The 20,975-nt window shown below is 39.1% G+C and overlaps 1 protein-coding gene across 3 annotated transcripts in view; it reads left to right on the top strand.

Annotated features, from left to right (window-relative positions):
* Positions 1-18,004: 18,004 nt before the first annotated feature.
* The window catches only part of khdrbs3 (KH domain containing, RNA binding, signal transduction associated 3), a 72,253-nt gene continuing 69,282 nt past the window's right edge, over positions 18,005-20,975 (top strand). Inside the window, exons 1-2 of one of the 3 annotated variants that reach the window (XM_023811769.1) lie at positions 18,005-18,045; positions 18,316-18,417. In XM_023811769.1, coding sequence (XP_023667537.1) covers positions 18,327-18,417 — 91 coding nt within the window. In that variant the 5' untranslated portion in view covers positions 18,005-18,045; positions 18,316-18,326. Of the gene's footprint in view, positions 18,418-20,975 lie in introns of all 3 variants that reach the window. The other 2 variants (XM_023811770.1, XR_002838260.2) reach the window with 2 other exon arrangements.

Genomic DNA, 20,975 nt, shown 5'->3' on the forward strand with positions numbered 1-20,975 from the left:
TTAATGTGTACTCTCTCATATAAAATATCTTGGTTATTTAAGCTACACAGGTACAGTACAGGTGTAGTACACTGTAGTAGCATGTAAGTTTGTATACAGAGTATACTGTACGATGTCCGCATAGTGTGAAGTTCGCCTAACACCCGTATGCACCCCTTACATCAGGTATTTGGATAGATATATTTCTGCCATTCTTGCGATAGCTGCAAGGTCATTTTTTTGCTTGCGTCTGCTTTACACTCCTTTAGAATAATTGCAGTCTAAATTTTGAGGGGTATTAATGTGTGGAGACTTTTAAATGCCAAAAACAATTTAAAGTTTGCCCAATTTACATTGGGGGATGTAATAATTAGGATGGGGACACACATCTGGAAGTCCGCAGGTTATTACATGCTTAACGCTATCTCAACTGTAACTCAATAACCCCCCAAGCACCAAGTGGGTTCAGGGTGAGTTTACATTGCTGAGGTGATGTACATGCTCTCTCCTACAAACAGCTGCATTATTTAACTGAGGTGTATAATATTGTCCTGAAACTCACTCCTAACTGTACTCATTCCTATGTATTCATGGGCGATATATAACTGCTGTACTGTAAGTGTGTTGGTTATGCATCATAGCACACGCCGAGCATCTGTTGTCATTTTCATGACATTATCTCTAACTCTCAGATTTCCCTTGACGCAGGCGGCTCGCCGAGAGCTTGTCTGTGGCTGACGTGGAGATGTTTGCTGTGTGGCCTCAGATGATGAGTTTAGATTTGAAAACATGACAGAGCTGAGACTGTTTTGAAGGTTTGAGACAACTGATCTGCTTTTTTGTCATGTAACTGGTAGGGGGAATATACTGTATAGCAATGGAGGTGTAATATAAAACTGCAACAAGTTTGCAATGACAATTTCTGGGTGACGGGACTGTGATTGGAGGACCTGTGACTGCGGGTCCAAATGTCCTCAGCTTTTGAATGCAGGTGTTTTTTTTTTTTTTTTATATATATATCCCTACAGTATGTCTTTGTAGCACTACAAAGCAGTCTCAGGAGGAAGGCTGCAGCTCACACTTCCCAAGAATGAACATTCAGTGATGGTATGTTCCTCTATATTATACATCAGGGTGTGCTGTGGACCCCACAGAGACACAGAGAGCTGCCTGACAAATCACCTGCAAAGCTGAGCTTTATTGTGAAGATTGTTGAATTCTTGTTATTACGTTACGATGTCAAATAATACATATACACCGATGAACCAAAACAGGATGACCAAACTCACACAAAGTCAAGGTGGTGCATGTCAAGATCTGGGGTATACTAGACAAATCATCTTGCAACGGTAAAGCAGCTTTGAGACTGAGAAACAAATGATGTCATCTGGAAATGGTCTTGCTAACTACGGAGATGCCCCCCAAAATGCCCGTGGAGAACAATGCCCAAGTTCTCCACGGGCATTTTGGGGGGCATCTCCGTAGTTAGCGCCGCACCAGTGAGGTGTAAAAGCCCCCAAGGACACCATAGCTGCAAGTGCAGACTGGTGTCTAAGCACAAATGTATGAGGAGCGATTCACAGATGCATTCTCTCTACAGTGTCAAGATATGAAAATGAAATGATAAAGAGAAGGAATTATTTAGATGCCATTCATTCTGTGTCTGGGGCACACAAACAACGTATAGGACAGATAAATAATAAAGCAAGACTGTTTAATCGCTGGACCTGATTAGGCAGAAACATGCTGGTTCTTGTAACAATACTGAAAAAAAAACAGCCTACGATTTATTCTGTCACAAGTCCTTCTTATCACATTGCAGAAGTGGACAGGTGTGATTTATGACCACACTTGACAGGTGCTTTGAAGTTCTGCTGCCTGAAATAAAAATGCATTTTCTGCTGCTGACAGCCGTCAGCACATAAGTGACGCGCTCCTTCGGCTGGACTGCCGCGTCACTCCCCTGGGCGCATTCCCCTGCCGCCCAAACAATGGGCAAACAATCACTTTGTATGCATGCAGTAATTGGCCAACTTGAGCCTATTTGCTTGCATCAGGCTTTTATTATCGACACTGGATTCCAAATGGATGCTTCTCAGAAGCATGTTAACTCCTCATCTTTAACGCCCTAAATCACATTATCACACATTGTTCCACGAATAGCATTTATGGGCACATATAATTAAGTCTGAAATAAGCATTAAATATTATGCATAATAACATGCTTTGTTAGATTGATAATAATAAATCAATAAAAATAAATGATCACAAAATTTTTTTCGCCTTAACATATAATGTTAATGCAGTATTTCCTATAATACCTATGATGGTACTTATGAGTATTCTGGACTCTTCTTATGAATGTTCACTAACACTTTACTTTAAGCTGTCATCTCGAATGTACTGGAGATATCTTCATAATGCATTATAATGGTTGGTATAAGAATTAAGGATGCTTTGTACTCCATTATGAAGGTATCCATAGTACATAACAGATGTATTCAAGATGTATGAAAGCATTCATAACGCATAATAAACATGACTATAATGTGTCAGGCCTTTTTATAAATACAGACGTTCCTCTACTTACAAACGAGATACGTTCGAAACGGGCGTTCGTAACTTGAAATGTTTGTGAATCATTATTCAACATCATTTTAAGGGTATACGCAAGTACTAAGAACTAGGATGCTGGGAGTACGCACGCTGCGCTGCTGCGTGGCAGGAGTAATGGCCAGAAGTTGTACTAGGCGGAACTGGTGTGCAGAAAATAAAATTGATGTTGCGGACAGGAAACGGGAGCCCAGTGAACACAATTTGGACTTACAGTCCTCTTGGTTCTTATGTCTGAAAGTTTGTAAGTTGAAAGTCTGCAAGTAGAGGAGGGTCTGTATTTATAGCCATGTTTATAATGCTTTATAATGGGCTATGAATTTGTTCATAGATTCTTACAGAAAGGGTATACAGTACATAGAAAGTGCCACCGAATGCTCCTTTGGCCCTGGTCAACATCACACCTTCAAACTAGATAACCCACAGCCATCGGTGACAGATGCGCATACAGCTCTGCACCAGAGCTTCGGGCAGAATGCTTAGGGCTGAAGGCTGAACACAGTGGTGTGAAACTCATGAATTTTCACAAGTGCTTCAAGATGGCAGTGTCAACAGTTAATGGCTGGAATGACATGTGACAAGACTAAGAAGCGTGTTCCAATGATGGCTGATGATCGTCATCTCAAATATGCTGTTTCGTCCTGCAGTGTAACATCAAACCTTAAATGTACCCCGAGATGCCAATTGGTTGGCCATAGCTGCCCAATGACAGCCACCATCTGGCTGGAGCTTCAGCTGTGCGGTCAGCCCAGAGGAGACATGCTCTTCAAGTCATTCCTGATATGCAGTGTGTTAGGAGTACAGTCAGGCTGCTGCTGCAAGCTACTCTAATAGACATTACAAGTGAGAAGTATCTCACTTTGCCTCCCTTCATCTGATAATATTATTTATAATGAGACGTTGCAAATGACTCTTCCTGGTGATTTGCACAGGTAGAAAGTCACACTATACTGTACTTTTTACAGTAGCAACATTCCTTGTCACTTTGTACTGAGATAAAACCTAAGAATTTCTGTTTAAAATGATGGCAAAAGCATCCAAATGATCTGTCTCAGATAAGTGGAGTAAAACACAGTTTCTTTATTCTAGATCTTCCTTTGGTTTGGTAAAAGTCCTTTAATACCGTAGTGGGTCTTCTGTAGATTAGGAAATATGAATCTCTTGTAATGTATTGAGGGTGTGTTATCATTTACCCTACAGGAAACCTCAAAATATGACATCACAGTTCAAAACTCCATTTATTAATACATGGTCTGAACATTATTGCATTAGCCATGAAATGAAATGGGAGGTAAACACTCTGATTATTAATATTTATATCAATGGATGCACTATCATTTGTTTCTACAAATCAGAATGATGCATTTCATTCACACATCTGAAAATGAGGGCACATGGAAAACAGACAATCATTTTAGCATTGTTGTTTTAAAACAGCGTGAAAATAATGAAACTCTTAATTATATAGCTACTTTAAATGATTATGGTTTAATCATACTGGTAAGTTAGGTATATAAGAAAATACAGATTTGGCTCACCGCTGGGAATCTGTAGAATCTGAGAGGTTACATTTCCAATCGTTATGTGTTTATGATATTACAAAAGACTAAAATATATCAATATATCATTATCAATTAGGTAGCGTATTGTACCTTCTCCCTGTGGATTGCACGGCACTTTAATGAAAACTGATGCTTTTTATAAACACATTATTAATGGTAGGCAGCTCATTTGAACATATTCTATTACATTCACTGGAGATGAAATGCCTCCTCAACCTCTATGAATCGTTTTTGGTGGTATATCGATACTATCTTCAAATTGAAGCAAATTGTTGCATCGTCCCAAATGTGACATAAAGGGAAGTGTTGCTATTGATAGCAAAGCATGGAAGATCTGTAGCATTTCAATGTGTTGAATTACAATATATATAAATATATATACAGCTCTGTGCAAATGTATGTACATATATACATATACAGCGATGAGCCAGAACATTTACCAGCCCCAAGGGACATCATGTTGTCTAAAAATATCACATATCAAGGTCTGGGATATATTAGTTGGTAATCCAACTTTTGGTACTAATAGTCAACATGTTGAATGCAGTAGAAATGGTCAAGGGTAAAGACCTGAATAACTCTGATAAGGGTTATATTGATATGGCCAGATGACTCAGTCAGAGCATCTCCAAAAAGGCTGGGCCTTTGGGGTGCTCATGGTCAGCTGTGGAGAGTGGTCTGAGGAGGGAAAAACCATGATCTGGTGGCCAGGAATTCTCAAAGTGAGATGTGAGCGTTGGTTGCCCTGTCTGGTACCAACAGAAGGGCTACAATGTCACAAGTCTCAGATAATTTTGATGATGGTTATGCATTCCACGTATGCTTAACATATACCTGGCTGTCCACGTGATGCAACTGAAAGCAGGACTTGGTGGCCCAGGTGGCCTTCTTCCATATTGCCAAGATCCAGTACCAATACTTTCAGGCCCATTGTAGGTGCTTTGGATGGTTGATAGGGGTCAGCATGGGCAATCTGACACATGTTGGCCTCTGGCTACATAGCCCCATATGCCACAGGGCTCCCACATGAATGAGGCTGCGTTCCACTGGTCAATTTTACAGATCTTATTATCTTATAATCTTATTGTTAGGTATAAAACTGTGTAGCATAAAACTGTATAGTATAAACTATATTATTTATTCCCCATCAAAAATAAAATAGTATGCTATTACTTATGTATTAATTAACCACAAACTAAGAGTTAATTACATACTGATCTCATGTTAATTCATGATTAATGAATTATAATGTTTTGTTGTAAACCAACTATATTTTTTTACTACGTTAATTTTGTAGACCTTTATGAACTACTGTAGGAACTACTGAATGAACCACTTAAGGAACTACTGAAGGAAGAGGTAATGAAAAACACAAGTGAAATACTGATCTCATGTTTGTTCAGTAGCATGCTTCCTCTATTAAGTCAGTTACTGCACACTTTGTTTTTATTACTCGAAGGTTCTCACATTAAATGGTTAGAGCATTCTTTGGACCCAATAATATTTTCTCTCAAAAATTAAATGCAGTTTGTGGTAACATCAGCTGCCCTGAGTACTTCCGTTTCAGGCTTGGAGGTTGGGCTTAATCACCTCCTTTAATCACCTTCGACCCGCGTTGCTGTTAGAGGGGATTATGAGATGTCAGCTTTAACGTCATGCCAAGGGAACCCTTCTGCACATCACAGGAATACATTACAGATTAACATCTGGGACCTTTAAGCAGCGTACACACTGCGGTTTGGATTATCAGAGGCAGAAAACCGTCTGTAGAATAAGATCTTTGCACATTTAATTTGTTTGTTGGTTCCATTGCATTGCATTCATATATAATAAGTAGTAGAAGAAGATGAAGAGAATGTTGATTAAAACACAAAGAAAATGTTTCTTATTTGCAGTTTGTCATTTTTGGTTATTTGATATTAAATTTGAGTTAAAAGTCTTTAATTTAATTGTTGCTCTGTTTATATTTTTTATTTTAATTATTGCTAAGAATGTTCCATCAGACCTCAAAAAGTTCCCTTTCCGATAAAAAGGGCGTCCCCATTTTTTTGCTAACGGCCCCCAGATGATGCAGATTTCTTAAAATTCCCCTGAAGGCCATGTTGACAAAGTGTGTGGTGTTTTTGAGATTTCATTAGTTCATTCTCAAAACACTGGTGCCAGTGTACAGAGGGCAAAGACGGCCTTGGGGCAGCAGACTAGCGTCTCTTCCTGTGAATGATACAACGGCGCAGACCCCTACAGAGCCCCTTTGATGAATGTATTATTACCGGTTCAGATCTTCGCTTCCATGTTCTATCCTTGCATCATCCTACCATTGATTTAAAAAAAAAAAAAAAAACTAAAAAAATATGTATTCAGGTCCGATATGGGTTATCAGATATTAAAGGGTGGGTCTTAGTCTTCCCTGCTGCACTGACAGGATTAGAATTCCTCCTGCTAAACGACATTTCCACTTATTTGAAGTACCCTAGAGCTCGGTATGTCGGCGGTAATTGAGTGCACTGGCTGATCATGAAGCTTAACAGGTACAACAATGAGTCTTGACAGCTGGCGAAATTATGGAATCCACCGAATTGAGAGCAGCGGCGTTCTTCTTGGGAAGTATTAACATCAGCCACATCCGAACGCGGTCGCTTTTCATCATTTCGACTTCCCCTTGTGGAAAAAAATACATTAATGGACAGCTATAGCAGGAAGGTATATTCCCTGGACTTGTGTGAAATGAGAATAATGACATAATCTCTAGAGCTGCTTTTTTATTTTATTTTTTTTGCTGTCATGTAATAGTTTACCAAGCCCTGGATGGCAAATGTCATTTTTAGAGGGCGTGCATTAACTGAATAAAGTGAAATGCTAATTCAAATAACCCCTGTCCCCAACACAAAAATACAGTGAAATGACAGAAATTCTGGTAACACTTCTCTTAATGGTAACACTTTTCATAATGCATGGCATTATAATCGTTGTTATAAGAATTAATGAAGCATTACACCATCTTCTACTGACAGCCATAAGGCATTATAGAGCTGATTATATTGCTTCATAAGTTCAATGAAGCTCTCATCTATAATGCACTATAGAAAACCTTCTTTAACACATTATAATGGTTTAGTTTAAAAATTAAAGATGCTTTGTACTGCATTATGAAAGTATCTATAGTGCATTATAGATGAGAGCTTGATAAAGCATTCATAATGAATAATAAACATGACTATAATGTATTATGCTATTTTATAAATATAGGCATATTTATAATGCTTTTCAAATGCATTATAATGTGTTATGAATGAGTTCATAGGTTCTTTTAGACAATGCAGTCATAGAGAGTGTTATCTAAATGCATTTTTAGACTAGGCAACCAGAATGCAGCTATTTTATGCTATTTGCACAAATTTTACAACAATCAAGTGTATGATTTTAAGAAAAATACCCAGCATCGCTGACCAACAATGACTTCTGGTTTTATTCAAGGTTTACTTAGGGTCAATGCCATACAGGGGAAGGCTTGGATTATTTTACCAGTAATTCAGGAGGTGCGCCGTGCTCTTTCATCCCACACCTCTGAAATGATTTTATGTCCACGTCACTACACAGGGCATAAAGGAGGAATGGGAGAGCTCAGTTACAGCTGCAGGTTTCCTGGTGAAGCAGGAAGTGTATCGGAAAAATAATCTTGTAATGGGGATGCTTCCTCCCAGGATCTGAGGACCCCAGCTGCTGTATGCTTCAACTGAATGCTTTCCCTGAGCTGCTTTGGTAAAATATTTGTCTTATAAAATGGAAAATAGTAAAATATATGAGGCAGTTCAAAAAAGAAATCATTGGCTAATGAGGGTTTTTTTCCCCCTTATTTCCATGCACTTTAAAAACCATGAATGTGTAGCAGCGAAATCTTAACTTCAGAAGATCATAGGGGTGTAGAACATTAAATTATACAGAACAATCGGTGCATATTACCTTTAATGCTTCTCTCTTCATTTCACCCCTAACTAGACATTCCGTCTTGTTTTTTTGTATTTCTGAAAACCCAGAGGCATGAAAAGCCCCTTAATCTCGCTGCAAGATATCCAGCAAGAGACAGGCGAGCTTTAAAGATCTTTATCAAGCTGACACTAACCCTTCTGTCACCTGCACATTTGCAATGAGATATTTTCCTGCAATTACCAGAAGACATCTCCAGTGATTACCTTCATTTCCCTCTTCCTAGCAACCCATAAGGTGAGAAGACTTGGAATTGGAGGAGCTCTGCTTGCTGCCAAATTTATGTGCGACACGGGATTTGCACGGCATTTGTTATCATTTGTTGCATTTGTTGTAAATATAAATGCTCTAAGTAACACTTAAGCCGGAGTTATTACATGCAGTGATTTAGTGTTCCTCTGAATGCTTTTAGATTTTGAAATTTAATTGTAATTGATTTGAAACATGCAACAAAATATAGCAGCAATTGATAACAGTAATTAATAGTGGTGATAAAAAAAAACTGAAAAACAAAATAGATCATATACAAGGAGTCTGACACACATTTTGTGAGTAGAGATGATTTTTTAATGGTTTTGGTGTAAACATAAAATGCACATAATTCTGGCTCTGACCCCCCTCTGGGGCGATCCAGCTGTCAAATGCAATCAAAAGTCATCGTTGCCTCATGGACACTGGAGGCAGGTGTCGTCCAATCAAATCTCCCACAAAGGGAGTAAGATTAATTGGAGAAAAACAAATTCACTCAGTGGCTAGTGGCCACACTGTCCTGGAAAGTCTAACAGCAAATCTGATGATCGCTGGTCTTATCAAGACTACTGATATCTATGCAGAATACATGGGAATACATTAGCAATATATTACGTGTAAAAAGTATATAGGGTAGCACTTAACTTAATTAGGATCAGTAAAATAATTAATAAAACATTACAGCATCTTCTTTTGACTGTCATAAGACATTACAGTGCTGATTATAATGCTTCATAAGCTCCAATGAAGTTCTCGTCTATAATACACTATACATACCTTCATAATACATTATAACAGTCAGTATAGCAATTGATAAAGCATTACAGGCTACTGATAGTCATAAAACATTATAGTGTTGATTATAATGCTTCATAAGCACCAATGAAGCTCTTGTCTATAATGCAATATAGATACCTTTCATAATGCATTAAAATCTTTGGAATAAGAGTTAAGGATGCATTCTACTGCTTTATGAAGGTATCTATAAAGCATTAAAGATGACAAGTTCATAAAGCATTCATAATGCAAAATAAATATGGCTATAATGTGTTATGCCTTTTTATAAATATTCATAGCCATGTTTATAATATTTACAAATACATTACGATGTGCTATGAATGTGTTCATAAATTCTTATGAACATGGCATTTATTGCTAGTGTTCATGTATATAGCTTATATAAGCAGCACCTACTGTAATTACACTAAATAAAAAAAAATGCATTATGAAGTACTACTGCATCATATTATAAATTAGATATCCCCTCATTTCCCCAACAGTCCTTGAAATAAGTCTGAAGACCTTCAAATCAGAAATTAAGATTCTAAATATGAGAATAAATATAAAACACTGGCACATTAAGGTCAAAGATAAAATATTATAGCGGGTTAGAGTTTTCAAACTTTCCATGATGAATTCCAGTCTTGAATTCCCAGCATTGTCTCATTACAAAAATGTGATATTATACTGCTGTTTTATACTGCGAAATGTAAAACCAGAGCAGTTACATTTCTTGTGGTATATCTTGTGGTCTCCCGGAAAATCTCACAAGAAAAGTGCATGAACCATAGTATGCCGATATGCTACATGTTGTTTATCGTACATCTGTTCATGTCACAGAAGCTGCTGTTGCATTTGAGTCTTGGAGTGTCATCTCGTGGATCACAAATGCCCTCAGACTTCCTGGTGCTGATGAATGCGGTCATAACGGGGAGGTAGAGCGTCCCCCACCAAAGACCAGCGGGGGAGCGAGAGAACACAGGGGTCAGCACAGAAGACTAGGCAGCCCGTGGCACTGAAAGGTTCAGCGGTCTCCCACATCTTTTGCTGTTTCCATTTCTGAAGACCTGAGTCACAATGAATATCTTAGTTCTCTTCCTGTAAAATGTACGTCTTTTCTGGCTGCTCTGCTGGGACCAGCAGGGATCATTAAACCAGTAGGGTGGCAGATTTTCATTTGACATGCAACAATTAATGTGGCACAAAATCCGCGTAGACATATATATATATATATATATATATTATATATATATATATTAAAAAAAAATTTCAGGAGAAATATATATTCCAGGCATATTTATCCATCTATCTTTTCCAACATGAAAAGGAGTCTATCTTAGGAAGTAAGGAGATGAGGCAAGAAGGCACTCTGTATGCAGTGACAGTCCATCGTAAGGCACACATACACAATAGGCAATACACAGAGACCAGTTTGCTTAATTGCATGTCTTTGGACAACAGATGGAAGGCCATGCAGTTTGAGGGGAGCGAGCAAACTGCACGTGCAAACAGGGGGGGCAGGCTGAAATTCCTACCCAGTCTCCATATCAGCATTTTTAATTTTATGAAAAGACACGGAACATGCATGGGATTATTTTTCCTGGGGACCGCAGACTGTTCCCTGTGCTTCTTTCTCTCTTTCATTTAAGCTGCGTGTCAGACGTTGCTCGGCTGGGTGAAGGAAGATTCATGGTGACCACCATCTGTCGGTGCTGCTTCCTACAAAACATGTTCTTATGGGCAGGGAGAGCTTTCAGCACCCTATGTGTAATGCTACTGTTTCGAGCCCCTTGGTTTTACCCACAGCGCCTGGACCTCAGCCTCATTCCACACCCATCCTTACACCATCCCCCCCCCCCCGGCCCCTCAGTGCATCACACAGACCTGTGTCGGTTTTCCATTTCGCCTCACAGCTGGGGAGCCCAGAGGTCCTGGTGATGTCATCATATGGACAAGGCTAATGGCTCAGAGCAGAGTTCCCCAATTCCGGTCCTCGAGTGCCAGTTTGCAACACAGTGCAGGTTTCCTTACTCAGACCTACCTACTAAACCAGGTAATTAGCTGATTAAGGTGCGATCTGCAGACTTTATTGGAATCTGGCCCTTCAGGACCAGAACTGGAGAAGCCTGTCTTAGATGGAGACAGATGAGCCAACCAGCCTGAGCTGTCCTTGTGCCCTGGGTCAGTGGCCGGCTGTGGTTAGATCGGGAAATGGTCTTCCCCTCTGTCCCCTACACGCATCCTGGGTCTGATATTACGTGGCTCTGTTGCTGTGACAACAAACCTGCTATTCAAGGCAACAATTAATTTTTCGCTATCTACTGAATGATATGGTCATTTATACTATTAACCAGTATTTTAATAATCATCTTGTTTCCGTTTGAAAAACTGATATCATTGGTGCATTCAAACTGTTGAAATGGCAGTCAGCATTCTACTTAGGAATGACCTTGATAGTTATTTGGAAAGTCCTGAGGATTCTTATAGCAAAGCTAACTGCAACAGTTAGCTACAACTGTGAACATACTAGCTAGCTTTTGGGGGAGATCACAATATTTTGGATCATGCTGTAATTTTAAAATGATTGCGTCTCAAGTATTTGAGAGGCATTTTGAAAGCACAGCCAATACTTCATCATTAGTTTTTTTGAAAATAGATATGCACATTGAGAGGAGTTTGATAACTGCTGTTATTCACCAAAATTATTTAAATTTGAAAAAAAAAATAAAAAAAACGCCACACGCGCTTGGCGCCTACCCTTAAGTCTCCAATGTCTCCAAGCGGAGGAGTCTGTGGGAGTCCATACTTGTAGGGAAGTGACATCACCCCTGTCCTGAGATCAGGGTCCGCCCACCCATTGCTCACCCACACCGCCGCTTACTCCTGCTAGGTGGGAGGACAGGGACAGCTCTGCACAGCAACCGCACAGCTGTAAATAGCACTAGTTACTCTGCCTCAGCTGTGCGATGTGATCACGTAACGCTCGGGGATTGAGCTCCCAAATCGTCGCTGGGTATTCTCTTTAACGCTGGTGCGGTGATCTTTAAAAGACACGCGTGTTACCATTTAGTGAGACTGGAGCTCTTTATTGATATTTGGAATTATGGGATGGATAACAACAACCCCGATAGTCTTAATATCAGCCATAACAAAAGTGACAAGAACAGTACTGATGTAAAAATGTTTTGATAATGCTTTGCTGAACATGATCTATCCTCAATAATCACAGATTATCGATTCCTCATGACCCTACTAGACGTTGGGTTGGTAAATGGATGGCCAATAATAATAATCATCATCATCATCATCATCATCTTCATCATGATCATCATCTTTTTATACAGATCGAGGCCTCTATGGTGACAGGCCTTCAAAGGCTGCTGCAGATGTGATGACATCAGCAGAGCTGTCATAACTTCCCAAAACCATTAAATATTGTTTTTAATTCATTGCTCTGCCATCACCCACAACTATTGTTTTGGAATAATCTAGAAGTCAAGACAAATGCTGAGTGGGCATCGTTAGCAAATAAGCAATCAGGGTACATTAAGAATTCATGTAGGCCTAACTCGCAAGTATTATAAAAGCTGGGGGGAAGAGCACACACACACACGCACGTACACACGCACACACACACGCAAACACACACACACAGGTTTGTAAGCCAAAAGGAGGGAGGTGCCAACCCATTACAGGGCACACTCACAGCTACAGGCAATTAAGTAATGCCAATTAACTGGAGTACCTGGAGAAAACCCCAAGACAACACGTGGAGAACATGCAAACTCCACACAGGGAACCATGCTGGAGACTTGAACCCAGGTCCCAGAGGTGTGAGGCAACAGTGCTGAACACCACACTACAGCTCTAAATACTTAATAATTTGCTTATCAGTTTGCTTATTACAAGCTTATTACATTTGAGAAGTGTTGTTGACTATTGTCTGTTTGCATATTCTGCATGATCCATCCATACTCCATAACCGCTCGCCAGAGGTTCATAGCAGGCCCATTGCAGACAGCAGGGGGCACTGGGTAATCCATCACAGGGCAGTATACTGTATATTATCATTACTAAAGATGATGCCATGATTCAGTCATCCTAATGCCACGGACTATATATTTTTCATCATCGTTTGTCATTTCATTGTACAGCTTTCCCCCCCGTGACTTTTATTTGAAGAAGCTTTTCTATGTTTCACTTCTTTCATGGTACCCAGAAAACACACGCTTTCGATCTCGTTCCAGTACTTGATGTTATATAACATCTGTGATTCTTTAATGATGCCATTTTGGGTTTATGCTGATAATTGCTTTCGGAAAATAGCAAATAGTAGCAATTTTGCTGTCATTTTAATGGGACGCCACTGCCGGAGAGGCGGGGATGGTGAGCTGGTCGGGGTTCTGGGGGCCAAGGTGCCTTTCCATAGACGGAGGAGCCGGGTTGTGGATCGAAGATCAGCACTGCAGCCCCACACTCCGTCTTCTTCAAGTGCATGGCTGTGTCTACAGGATGAAACACACCCATTTCAGTTCTATTTTCACACAAAACACTAACATTACTTTTAAATGTAGAATATTCTAGAAATTAGTTTTCTTTGCAAATCAGTTCGCTATTCAGTAAGTGAAGTGAATGGAAGGAATGTGGCCTGTTTTGTCTCCCAGGAATCAGTCGTGTTCCTCTCGTGCCGGACGAAGGGGACCCCGGATTTCTCTGGCGGCGTTTGAGTGTGTGACTGCTGGCAGGTGACAGACGTTGACCTTGGGAGCACTTTTTCCAGGGCCATTGATTTGTTTGCCCAGGCCTGGCTGACAGGTTCTCATTAGGTTTCTTTTACACACACTTCCAGGACGAGAGATGGGACTGCATACGTGGCAGCAGGATGTCTGATCAATGCCCCTGATGGATCTGGGTGGCAGCATAATTCCCCTGAATATCTATTTAGCGTGTGTGCGTGTTCACCTCATTGACAGAGTGCTCCAGCAACCCCCCCCCCCCCCCCCAATTAATCACCTTCACTGCGCCTCGCTGGAAGAGAAGCTTCATTGTCAGGAGGGAAAAGGAGCAATTTTACAAACTCAAAATAATCATGGTGGCGATATTCTTCGACCAGTTCATATAATAATCTGGAAGGCACAGTGTGTTTGTGTTCACTGGAGTGATTATGTACCTTTAAGGCTCACTGTAATTTATCAGCCTGCAGTGTAGCCCTAGTTTTCGGGGCATTAAGAGTTGGAGAGGTTTGGGGTAGTATTGCAGGATATCTGCAAATCCTACCAGTGTGCCCATTTTGTTTCTAAGAGCAGTTGCTAAATGTGTTTTTAATCTGCGGTAAGATTTGCAGTAGATTGCACAATGTTTTTAATGTATTTTTATATGTGAAAAGACAACAGGCGTTGTGAAAACTCACAACTTTACATTTGTGAATTCCTGCCTATATTTCACAGTCGTCTTCTACAAAGCAACTGGATTGTCACGAAAAGAAAACTACGTAAGCATTATACAAGCTAAACTTATTAGATGTTATCATTAATTATCTATACATTTATTATAATATATCTTATATAATATTTGCGCCTTAAATAAAAACAACAGCGAAAAAGTACAGATCACGGATAGTTTGAAATGATAGGCAGGAAAATTGCTGATATTATTCTAGTCTATGTCGTTCATGTAAACGCTAGGAGGCAGTATTGTTACTTCAAACATGGTAATCAGTGCCACACAATACCGCAGGCTTTAGTGTTTTGCACCTGAAAGCCCCACCCTCTAATTTAAATACAGGAGGAATCTGACTTTAGATCAATACTCAAAACTTTAGCACTGAACTCCTACATTTCTGACAGGGAGAATATGAGCATTAGATTGCTGCTGTAATTGGAAACATGATAAATAAGCTAAAAACGCGATCTTCTTGCCAGACCCATCCTGCAGTAATGACTCCTGAGGATACCTCTGGGTAGATAGTTATTTTATTTGTTGGTGGCTGCATTTCACTGTCTGCTGTTGTATGGTTTATTGCCTGGGAACAAAGCGTATAAAAGTCTCCGGTTATAAAAATAGTTCTACAAACTATAATGTTGTTAGGTATCTGGTAATTGCGCAAACTTAAACACAAAGTGTGTAATTTTTGCTTTTCTCTGCATACATTTTTTAAATGGCTTGAAATTATTTAATCAAATACTAACGACTTGCATAAACTACCGGTACCTGAAATTAACAGTTGTATTTGGTTAGTTTTTTCTTTTCGCAATCATCATAAATATCATGGGCTGTTTACAAGGAATTCCCTTTAAGGCTGATCTGCTATCATAATATGACGCATAGGAATCTTTTAGTAGGATAAAAATGAGTGCAATCGATATTATATTTATAGGACAGGTGTTACTTTTGAGACCCCTGTGCAGAACAGGTGATGGTAGTCTGATAACGAGGCAATGTCAATGTGTCAACTTACTTGTTCTGACATCCCCAGACTGTGCCTTTTAAATTTTTCATCATAGCACATAACTAAGGCTGTTCCTATGTCAAAGATGATGCCCGGTCTAAGTGAATGACTATAAGTCTATTGGAAACATTAACATCTTTAATTCCATGGTTTGCAGCTGTGCGATTATGCACTGTTACAGTGTTGTTATTTAAAATTTTACTTTAAGTCAATTCATATAGAACAAGGATGTGCTCTAAGAAGACTGTGAACAGTAGCAGATGGCCGGCAAATATATAAATAATTCCTTCTTTGAAAAGGAGATTACTGCATTTGAGCCTGTTTTTATCACTACATGATTCAGATTAAACTGTAAGCTGTTTCATAACAGGTTATTTTTTTCCTTACAGCAAAACATTAGTAAACAGGTGTCGAGACAATTACTTGACAAGGGTCCTGATGTTGGAAATATGTATGTGTGGTTGGAACGAGCAAGCAAAGCAGAACCTGCCAATGGAATGGGGCGCTTTCCTCAGAGATACCAGCATCAAGGGTTATTTTTACACAAGATGTGATCTTCCTTTCATTTTTGTGACTTGTAACTAAATAACACCTGAACATTTCAGCTTCTACTGTATACAAATGTAAAACATATATCGGGTGGTTTTAAGTTATAGGCTTATTCGTATTCTGCAAGAAAGGTACATTATTATAAATTCTGAACAGGATAGCATTACGCATCTTATCTGATGCTCATTTGTGCACCTTGTGTTGATTACCGCCCGTGGTTATTTTGGAGAAGAAAGGATAAAAGCTGACGAACAGTGGCTCCTCTAACTTTGTTGAAGAATATGCATCAAGCAGATAACTATATATAACAGGTTTCGAATTCTACCCTCTGGTCACTCATCATTGTTCTTGAAATGAAAATACTTTGCGCAACCTCTGGTTCTCTGAATTACATAACCACTGCCTACCAGCCGGCAATCGCCCACCCAGGCTCGGTGAAAACCTTATTTTGTTTCCTGTGTCTCCCACAAAATAATGATTTTTTTTTTTGCTTGAGCTCTGATACGTTTTTTCCCCTTCAGTCCACCCCTCCACATATTCACGTCCTGAGAATAACTTATTTATGTTCTCTTAGGATTTAAGCGTATGTTACGGCAAAAAGTGGAAAATTCTTAAACAGATGTAATCGTTTTGTGTCTTGATATGCATTGCACTGACCAAATGGACAGATGTGTCTATAATCTATAGAATATTCATATAGCAGTATAGACAGAGAATTCAATTCAATTCAGAGAATTCAGTCTGACGAACTTTCTCTCTCTACAATGAACACAATAATGACTTTTCTAAGTAGTCAAAGCCAGCATTTATCATCGTAGCATTAATATCAGTGCACTGATTAAAATTCAGATTTTAAATGGGCAGGTTTCTAATCCATCATAATCAATAATGTTCACGTTGCATTTATTTAGTCGACTGCGGACATAATTATAGCTATGTTCACCAAACTAATGAGGACACTGAGGTCAAAGTAGGTCTCAAGCAATAGGCAGATATTCAATTTCATCATAAAACCATATGCATCAGTCATGTCGGAAATGCTTTGGTTAAAACCTTCTTTCGTTTCTTTCTTTAGTATACAGTATACAAGTCAGGTAGGTTTGGGGTCACTTAAAGTAGTTTTACTCACATAATTCTATTTCTCAGCGTTTACTTCTCGCAAATGTAGCACATTTAAATATGCTTTGGCCAACATCATCATCAAAAAAAAAATCAAGTATCAATATATAGAAGTTAAACGTGTCTACTAGTAACGTTGTTGGTGCATTGCATATATATTTAGTTTACCGAGATCTTTAAAATGAGTTTTCATCAGTGTTAGCCTTGTATCAGACCTGTGTCCCCGCGTGACGCCAGACAATTTCCACATTAGAAACAAATAAGCATATAACTAGAGTGTTGTTCTAATCATTTTTATATATTCTTATATACTGACAAATTAAACTTTTACAGAAATGAACACGTCAGTGGGGTTTACATCTAACATTTTCAACTTACTAAAAGTTTCACGAACAGTTATGTTCCGGTGCAAATCATGTAAGCCTAAACAAAGCAAAGCGATGGTGGTTTCATCTATTGCACTGCGTACATTTCACACTGCTTTTAAAATGTGTGCATATTTAACGCCTTATATCTGTGCTCGGATATGAGCATCTCGTGCCAGCACCATGGACAACGCCAGATGCGCTCGAAGCCCGTCCACACTTTAGCCCCGCCTCACCGGATGATTGACGTTAAAATAATCGGGAAATCAATAGAGTGCCATTACAAATAGCAGCCAATGGCGTGGGGCAGGGGGTGGTTCTCCGTTGCTAGTGGTAACAAGAGGCGGAGCCACGAAGCCTGTTTACAGCGGAGAGGGATCTCCAGGTTGCCCCTGTTGTAAGTAAAGCGCCGCATGGTGAACACACCTCCGATGGGATAAAGGAATTTTTACTTTAACAAGGACAATCTTCACTCTCCGTGCAGCATAACAAGTACTTGTTATGCTGTGATCTTGGATCTCAATACCATTGTTGCTGTTATTTTTTATTACGAATATATATTGTTAATATTTTTGGTGGGGTAGCTGACGGGATTAGGCGGAATATATATATTTTTTGTTACTTCAGAATATTATTTTCACCCGTTCTCTTTTGTCTGGACCGAAAGCACAGGCGAAGATGGATAGCGAAAAGTACTTACCGGAGCTGATGGCAGAGAAGGATTCGCTCGATCCCTCTTTCCATCATTCCTTACGTCTGTTAGACCAAGGTAAATATATTTAACACACACATATTAATTTAATTATTTTGTTATTATATTGCCTTTCAGAACCGCGTGAGGAGTTCCACTAGTATGACGTTAGTATATGTCACTGCCAGTACGATTTATGTGATGTTGATATTGTAATTTATAGGCGAAAGATACTCATCAGGACAAACACACCAAGTTTGCTCGTTTAAATATAGGCAAAAATGTACGCGGATACTTGTTCAAAATATTTGCATATATAATGCTATCATTTTTTCATGCAGTATAAAAATACTGAATTTTCCCTCGTGCCATGTAAATTATACCGGTAACTGAGTCTCAAAACCTTTAGGTTAAGTGACAGAGATCGCAAACTGGTGGAAAGTGTCTCGTTACTGACATATACTGTACACCAATCCCACCTCTTTATTGAAAGTGCTTCGTACTATGCGGGATATAGATGTCATAATCCAGTAATTCGCAATAACTAATTAGAGATGCCAGATAAATGATTTGTATTATACATATAGATACATAGTACCTATACGCTATAGTAATCCACAGTAGTTTTCCTCGCATGCCATTGCGAAGACCTGCACAGGCAAAACAATAATGCCGAAATTCAAGCGACCTTTGGGAATCGTTATGCATTTACAAGGCAAAACATGGTCAATCCTTAGGGTGAATGAACTTTCTGCCCGGTGAAATTTCAGCGGTTTTAAATGCAGTTTGAAAAAAAAAAAAACATATGTAAGTACTGTCCATATTGATTGCGAAACTGCTTATTGATTTTTTTTTTTTTGAGTGTACTGCTACTTAGGGCAGGCGTTCCCTTGTAAGTGCTACAGAACTAAGAGTGCCGCATAATCGAAAGTCTCCGTCGTTTCCTTTGCGCCCTGAGCCGCCCGTAAAACCATCACGGCTTAAGTAACATTTCTGTCTGCACGACCGGGACTAAAAACTTAAACATTAGTAGCATTAGTAGTAAGCAGAAATATGACCAAAGGGGTAATTACTGTATTCTTGCAGTGTACAAGGAATAGCAGACTTATACACTTTCACTGTGCAAGTGAAGCGTTGCGAGTTATGATAGTTGGCTATATTAAAAGAGACGTTTAAATATTAAGAGAAGTGGATACCTTCACTTTTGACACCTATTAAACGTGCAGATCTATCTATCTATCTATCTATCTATCTATCTATCTATCTATCTATCTATCTATCTATCGTTTGCCTATGTGTCAACATGCATGTACTCATTATTTTACGTCTATGTTGTTTGGTGCCTAACAAGTGGCTGGAATTGTTTCAGCTCTGCCATCTGACATCTCAAAGTGCTGTGTCTCTCCCACAGGGGGTTAAAATGAAGCAATTATGTAATAAGGAATTAAGGCTGCAAAATAAATAATAAAAGGCCCTGCAGAGCCAGAAGTGAGACTGGTGAGGAGGAAAGAGCAGCAGAAGGCAGATGATCATTTACATTTCCAGTGCAACATTCTGCTTGCATTTCTTTCATGGTCTTGGGCTCTAGCTCAGTGTGTTTAGTGGCTTAACCTGATGCTTAGTGACTCATATTCCATCAAATAAAACTCTTCGATAATATGAAGCCTTGCAACATTTTAAGACACAAAGTTTGATTGAGCAGGTCTCACGGTGTTCTTTGGCTAGATTTGCCATATTTCAGATCATTGCAATATAAAACATTCCATTTCACTTCATTTCTAGTCGTTAACATTTTACTAAGAATTTTGCTCTGTCATAGTACAACTGGGCATCCTTTCCAAGAAACTGACTTCACTTTTGTAACTTAGTCTTAAAGGGAACACGAGCAAATGATAATACTCAAAAAGCATGAAGTAGAAGGTGTAGGCAACAAAATCAACGTTGGCTACTGTCTTTCTTTAAAAAACAAAAAAACGATTGCAGATGCAATTTAAGTGATCACACGGGTACAGTAACTGGTACACTCCTCCATATTCCATTATTAAATTGCTTAAAGGCAAAATTTGTGCATGTAACAGACTGTTCAGTGCAGAATTCAATTCTCTTCTGCAAGCCAAAATTTCTACATAAATAAATGTCATCGAGGAAACACAAACTCTTAAATATCACGGTATAATATATTGGGGTTACATTTTCATTTAAACCAATTTCATGTTGAGCAGTATGTTTAAAATTAGATTTCTGGATACATTCTACTCATGCGATCACTTGCAGTGATATTTCAGTTTAATTCACAAGTTGTAGTCAGTGAAAGCCTCTTAGTTAAAAATGCTTGGCAGTGAAACTCGAATGCGCAAGATGACTTATGCCAGAAATCATATTTTTATCTGGAGTGCTGCAGAACATCGTAGATAGGCGTACTTGTGTTGTGAGTGGAATGAAAGATACAGGATGATATCCCACAGAGATTTTCTTAATGCTTTGACACATACATATTGCCAGTGGCATTAAAGTATTGAAAAAAAACAAACATGACTTGCAATATGTATGAATTTGGCCTAAATGCAGCCCAACTGTAAATGTCAACTGAGCTGTGTACTGTGGTGTTCTGAATGCTGAATATTGCACTCCGTTGC

The sequence above is a fragment of the Paramormyrops kingsleyae genome, chromosome 23, assembly GCF_048594095.1.
Source record: "Paramormyrops kingsleyae isolate MSU_618 chromosome 23, PKINGS_0.4, whole genome shotgun sequence".
Classification (NCBI taxonomy): Eukaryota; Metazoa; Chordata; class Actinopteri; order Osteoglossiformes; family Mormyridae; genus Paramormyrops; species Paramormyrops kingsleyae.